At 38.9% G+C, this 6,861-nt stretch overlaps 1 protein-coding gene across 1 annotated transcript in view; it reads right to left on the reverse strand.

Annotated features, from left to right (window-relative positions):
* Positions 1-6,861, reverse strand: part of DOCK11 (dedicator of cytokinesis 11) — a gene marked incomplete at its 3' end in the record, with an annotated part of 157,159 nt that overhangs the window by 74,333 nt on the left and 75,965 nt on the right. The window contains exons 28-31 of the mRNA XM_011948698.1: positions 4,474-4,557; positions 3,536-3,647; positions 3,007-3,045; positions 498-676 (exon numbers count right to left, since the gene is read on the reverse strand). Of these exons, the coding sequence (XP_011804088.1) occupies positions 498-676; positions 3,007-3,045; positions 3,536-3,647; positions 4,474-4,557 (414 nt within the window). The remainder of the gene's footprint in view (positions 1-497; positions 677-3,006; positions 3,046-3,535; positions 3,648-4,473; positions 4,558-6,861) is intronic.

Consider the following 6,861-nt stretch of genomic DNA (forward strand, 5'->3'; position numbering starts at 1 on the left):
CAGCCTCCCAAGTAACTAAGACTACAGGTGTGTGCCACCATGCCCAGCAAATTTTTGTATTTTTAGTAGAGATGAGGTTTCACCATGTTGCTCAGGCTGGTCTCAAACTCCTGGCCTCAAGCGATCCACCCACCTCAGCCTCCCAAAGTGCTGGGATTACAGGCGTGAGCCACTGCTCCCAGTCCTAAATGGTATTTTTAAAAACCTAATGATTTGAGGCTGGGGCTGCGCACAAGAATCGCTTGAACCTGGGAGGCAGAGGTTGCAGTGAGCCGAGATCATCCCACTGCACTCCAGCCTGGGTGACAGAGTGAGACTCTGTCTCCCCCCAAAAAAAAAAAAAAAAACAACAAAAAAAAAAACCTTATGATTTGAAGCAAAATAAATTTTCCTCAATGCTTATATAATGTTCCTTGCTAAAAAAAACTTCATCTTCTATAAAAAATCTTAGTAGAACTTTACCAGTGTGATACTGATGACTGCATGGATATTCTTACCTTGTGCTGGTATCTTGTGTCAAATGCATGTTTTATCAAAAGATTCTTTATGACAGAGATAGCTGTATATCTGATCTCATAATTGTCCTGAAGAGCAATGGAAGTTTCCCTCAGAAGTAGGCCAACCAAGAAGTGATGCTTGCAATACTCATCTGATAAACTGTATTCAAGATTTGAATCTGCAGTACAATGAAATTTAAAACCCATTTATGAAAATATTCAAAAATGATTATAATTAAAATACTGTATTATTTAATAATATGTGATCATGCTAGCAAGAGCTATAATTTTTATTATTAATGATTCTGAGCAGTTCTTTTATCATCTAGAATAAGCATGCAAAATTTACAAGACAGGAGCACTCATATTTTGGGCTAGACGATAACTTTAATGATCATTTCAGTCAGGAAGAAAGTCCCTAGATTTTTTTCCCCCTGTATTCTTTTGAACTCATAGAAATCTTATGATAGAACCTACAATAAAATAATTATATATTTTGCAACGTTTTAACAGATTTCTTCATAGCTGAAGAGATTTTGTCACAACTATACATCTGAAAAATTCTATACAATAATGCTTGACTTACTTATCCATTTATACTTATAAAGTGGGAAAAGACAAACTAAACAACTGAATAGTCTGACAGTATTGACTGTTTCAGTAAATATTATATATTGGGCTGAAAATATACATGGGACATAAGAACAATAAGGAAAACAGTCTCATTCCATTCCAATCCATCATCACTCAAAAACAAATATTTTATATCAGAAAATAATCACTTCGAACTATGTCTTTCCCTTCTTTTAAGATCCTCAGTCTATTTTATTTATTTATTTATTTGAGATGGAGTCTCACTCTGTTGCCCAGGCTGGAGCTCAGTGGCACAATCTCAGCTCACTGCAACCTCTGCCTCCCGGGTTCAAGCAATTCTCCTGCCTCAGCTTCTGAAGTAGCTGTGACTATAGATGAGCACCACCACGCCCAACTAATTTTTTTTTGTATTTTTAGTAGGGACGGGGTTTCACCATGTTGGCCAGGATGGTCTCGAACTCCTGAGCTCAGGTGATCTCTCTGCCTTGGCCTCCTGAAGTGCTGGGATTACAGGAATGAGCCACTGTGCCCGGCCTAGATCCTCAGTCTATTTTAAATCTCAGATGTTAATATCATGGTTGGGACTTGCTTTATAAGTACTTATAGGGGACTGTGATCAGGTTTAGTAATTTGTTTGTTTGTTTGTTTGTGACAGTCTATCTCTGTCGCCCAGGCTGGAGTGCAGTGGCGCAATCTCGACTCACTGCAACCTCTGCCTCCCAGGTTTAAGCAATTCTCCTGCCTCAGCCTCCTGAGTAGTTGGGATTACAGGCATGTGCCACCATGCCCGGCTAATTTTTTTGTATTTTTAGTAGAGATGGGGTTTCACCATATTGGCCAGGCTGGTCTCTAACTCCTGACCTTGTGATCCAACTGCCTTGGCCTCCCAAAGTGCTGGGATTACAGACGTTAGCCACCACGCCCAGCCAAGTTTAGTAATTTCTATGGAAGATTTCTACTATCTTTATTTCCTCTCCAGTACTATTTAATTAGATAGGCCATGAAGCTGAAGAATATGTTTTCTATTTCTCTTTTGGCCTGTTCAGCACTTAATATAATGCTTTATATTCAGTTGGGACTTAATAAATGCTGCGAGTAGTCCAATTTAATCCTAAATCCTGATGATCTGTCCACCCCTTCTTTTTCCTGACTTCCTCATAGTTATAAATAAATATTGGGTGAAGTATATGAGCTATACATGCTCAGGATCAAGTAAGGGGGTAGTTGAATAGGAGTACTACGGTTTAAAAATATTTTTTCTCCATTTTCACTGGCTATAATTCCATCACTAAAACCACCACTCAGCAAATACTTCTACACAGACCAAGGCAGATTATTTTCTTCCTGCATTGGTCATGCCCTTTTGTGAATCTCTATCACCTTCTACGCATAAGGGCCAGGACTAACAAAGGTGGCTTTATGTGAGTCGATTTTACAAATGGTAATCAATTTGTTACTTTGGTGATTTGAACAAATCCAATCAGGTGGTTTCATCTACACTTGCAGAATTGTGGCCAAGATATCACTAAACAGCATCTAAGAGACAGAGGAAAGCCTGAGAGAGGTCACATACACACACACACCACACACACACACACACACCACACACACACACACACACACACACACACACACACACACACACACAAGTAACTTCCAGTTCCCCATTCATGGCCTCTATGCTGGCTTGCACCAGGAACTTGTGTTTTGAAGGAAGATGTTTTAAAGTTGATTTCTCTAGCTACACTCAATTTTATTTTAAAACTAAACAAACACACTGCCTCCTAGATTTTCTGGGTATTTGGCTAGGGAGGATTTGAAAAGCAAACAAAGCCCCCATCCATCTTAGCAATTCATCAAATCAATTGTTTTCTAAAACAGCAAGCTAATTTAGAGTGAACCGAGTTAAACCTACCTACTGAAGTCAAACGGTCCACCGCAAATGAAAAAAAATCTAATTAATATATGAAAAGAAAAGGGACAAATAAAAAACATAGTAACATAAGAATAGTGCTATACAACAAAGCATTCAATAAAACTAGCAATGGAGATAACTGAAGGCATTTCATAAATTTAGCACAAACATGTTACTGTTTTACTCTACCTTTACATTTTTTGATGCTTTGAGGAGAAATGCATTTACATGTCTTTTTCTTAATTTAGTCTTATACAAGATCCCAAACACTACTACAAAAAGTAATTTCACTAGTATCTGACATCTGTGTTTAAGCAGCAATCTATTAACACACCTGATTTCTTCACACTATGAATATTATTACTGATATTATGAAGGAAATGCAGAAAAACATTAATGGACTTCAGATAGTAACAATTCTGAATTTAGCTTCAAGTTGACTGGTTCAACTAGAAAACATTATACTACACTAGCGCTAGCAAAACATGGAAAAAAACAAACTCAAATGATGGAAAATGCAAATACATGCCTTGAACCCGCTGCAGTTTAGGTTTTGCAAATGCCATTGGCAAGTTCAGAGGAATGTAATGTTCATGATTGCAAATTGTTTGCAGAAACTCAAACTTGTATTCAGCCAGAACCTAAATGGAAATAAATGATACATTAGCTCATATTTAGTAGGCATTTGCTATTTTAAGAATTTAATACAGCACATTATTTTTCACAACAGAAGTGCTTAGTATTCTAAGCATACCTTGAGATGCGACCTGTGCAGGAAAGAGTTAACATAGCAGGTCCAAGACTGCTACCCTTTAAAAGGCCTGCTTGTTGGCTGGCATCTAAAAAATGAAATTTTGAAATGTTCCCTACATGATAAGTTGCGCCTTCTGTGTCAGGCTGCTTAGACTGTTTGTACAAACAATGTGATTTATAGTGAACACCTGCTTTGCTTTCCTTCCTGAGAGTCTGGAATTTTGACCAGCCTCCAACACATAATCAGCCCTCAATAAAACCCTTCAACTCTGAGTTTTAAACAGGCCTTCCTTGAACAGGAATATTGCACACTTACAAGTGCATTTTCACTGCTAGAAGGAGGCTGTGTTCTGTGAGACCCTTCACAGGAGGGAAAGAGTTCAGAAAGGCTGCGTGTAGATTGCTACCCACCCCATTTGATGTCTTTTCCTTTCCCGATTCAGCTGAGTATCCTCACTGTATCACGCTCATGAATCTTAGCCATCAATACAGCTATATGTTGAGTCTGTGAATCCTTAGAATGAGCTATTGAACACATGGGGGGTCCTGGGGACCCCAAAACACAGTCCAGTATTCCTTGCTTTTAAGTATGTCTATACTCCAAGTACCTAAATAAAAACAACAGTTCCTAATCCCCTAGAAGAACATAAATGTCACTTTTGGTCTTATGCTCAGATGTCTGACATCCACTACAATCATGTCCTTATAACTTACCTTAGGATCTTTGGGGCTGAATCCAGATATATAGTCATTTATTAAATTGAAAATAAATCCTCTATCCATTAGTGTCAAACAGCGCTGTAGGAACCAAAACAAAACTAAGGGTTAGTTACATAATTCTAAAAATCTAAATTTCTAAATTTTAAAAATGTAAAGTTTTAAAAATCCAAAATTGGTTCCACACAAAAAGAAAGACATTTTTGTTTTTATAGATAACTTTCTGAGCTTCAGGTGACCTTAAAGAAAAAGATAAAGGGCAAGTGGCATCACTGGAATTGGGACTGAAGGGCCTCAATTATACAGTTTTCAGAACAAGATGTATATATAGCCACACACACACATATACATTTATCTATACATATACACACATACATACACAGACACACATACATATCTGTAATCTATTCAGCTACACTTCCTCATTTTGGTCAACTCCCAAAGCCCAAGTGAGTTGACCTCATTTTGGTCAACTCCCACTTCCAAAGGGAAGTGTAAGGTAGTCTGTTAGCTGATGAAAGTGAGACTTGCCTATGTAAATATTAATAATTCAGACCAAAAGGGTTTTTGTGTTCAGTGAAGTCAAGGCGTAAAACCTCCCTTCTCTGTGACAGCCCTAAGTTATTCATATTTGCCTGCTGTCATTCTCCTAGTTAAGGCTCTCACTACCTTGCAACTGAAAAACTGTAGTTAACCTCCTCAGTCTTCATGTCTCTCACGTCTCCATCCATCTGCTTCCAGATTAACCTCTAAGTCCCAGCCCTCATTGTGTCATTTTCCTGCCCCAAAGCTTCCAATAGTTCCCTATCGTCTCTAATATAATTTCAAACTCCTTAGCTTGGCATTCAAGAACACTCACAATCTTGTCCCAACTTACTTGTCCAGTTTCATTTGCCAACAGATCTCATTGACTTCCTTTGACTCTGTCTCAAAACAGAAAAAAAAAAAAAAACAGAGAGAAAGAGAGACAGGCAGAGTCTTGCTCTGTCACTCAGGCTGGAGTGTAGTAGCACAGTCATAGCGCACTACAGCCTCAAACAATCCTCCTGCCTCAGTCTCCCAAGTAGCCGGGACTAAGGCGGGCACCAGCATGCTCAGCCATCATTCACTTATTATCCCCTCAAGATGCACTGTGTATTCCCACCTCTAGGTCTTTGACTCATGCCACACCTAGCAATTCTATCGCTACTTCTATCTGATCTTGTTCATTCTTTAAGATTCTCATGAAATCCCATCTTCCTGAACTACATTGGTCCATGGATCCCTTTAAACACTTTATTCAGTATTAGTTTGTATTTTACTATTTTCCTGTCATCTCACCTAGATTGGACAATAAGAATGATCTTTTCCTTTATATCCTTCATAGTGCCTAGAATATTTCTGTGAAATCCAAATAATTCAATATTTGATTAACCAGCTACCTGCGTCTTGCATCTCATACTCTCCTTTCCACTTCTGCTGCCACTGCCCAGGGTCAGACCCTCATCACTTGTCATCTGGATTACTGGGTGAGGCTCATATTTATTTATTCCAGCATCCAACAAACATTTTGAGGATCTACTATGTTTGAGACAATGTATTACATTCTAGAGAAACACAAAGTGGAATAAGGCATGGTCCATAATCATGTCTAACAGTGAAAACAATCACATAATGAAAACATAGTGTATAATAAGAAGTGCCATAGAACTATGTAAAAGACAGATGAACAACAGAAGGGGTGATCAACACTGCATGGAAAGGCCAGGGAAGAGCTGAGCCTAAAACATAAGTGGATTGTGCCAGGCGGACAATTGGTTTTCTAATCGGTTGCCCTGACTCGGCTCGGGTCTCTTCCTCACTTCATCTATCATAACAGCAAGAAAAGTATCCTCCGAAGTATTTGGTGTTGCTCCACTGCATATGAATAAAAGTCCAAATTCCTTAACTTGACATTCAAGGCCTTCTGTTATTGGCACCAGATGGCCTTTCCAGTTCTTTCTCCATACTTCCTAAACTCATCACACAATGAGTTTTCACTCATCCCTAAATAATTTTTGAACATGCAAATTTCATCTTTGCTCAGGGATCCTCTAACTGCAACATGCTCAACTCTTGTCCTGGGGAACTCCGCACTACGCTACTTGTTTCATGCTGCCTGGTCATAATCTCTCTCTCCCTTTCTAATTTTTCTATAGTATTCTGTCTGTATTTCTGGTGTTACTATTATCACCTTTATCTTGTATATATATTCAAATTTGACCACTAACACGGCCTCTCACATCTTTGAATTGCCACACAGAAGACAAGCCAATGGGCCGGGCGCGGTGGCTCAAGCCTGTAATCCCAGCACTTTGGGAGGCCGAGGTGGGTGGATCACGAGGTCAGGAGATCGAGACCATCCTG

The sequence above is a fragment of the Colobus angolensis genome, unplaced genomic scaffold, assembly GCF_000951035.1.
Source record: "Colobus angolensis palliatus isolate OR3802 unplaced genomic scaffold, Cang.pa_1.0 Scaffold282, whole genome shotgun sequence".
NCBI lineage: Eukaryota > Metazoa > Chordata > Mammalia > Primates > Cercopithecidae > Colobus > Colobus angolensis.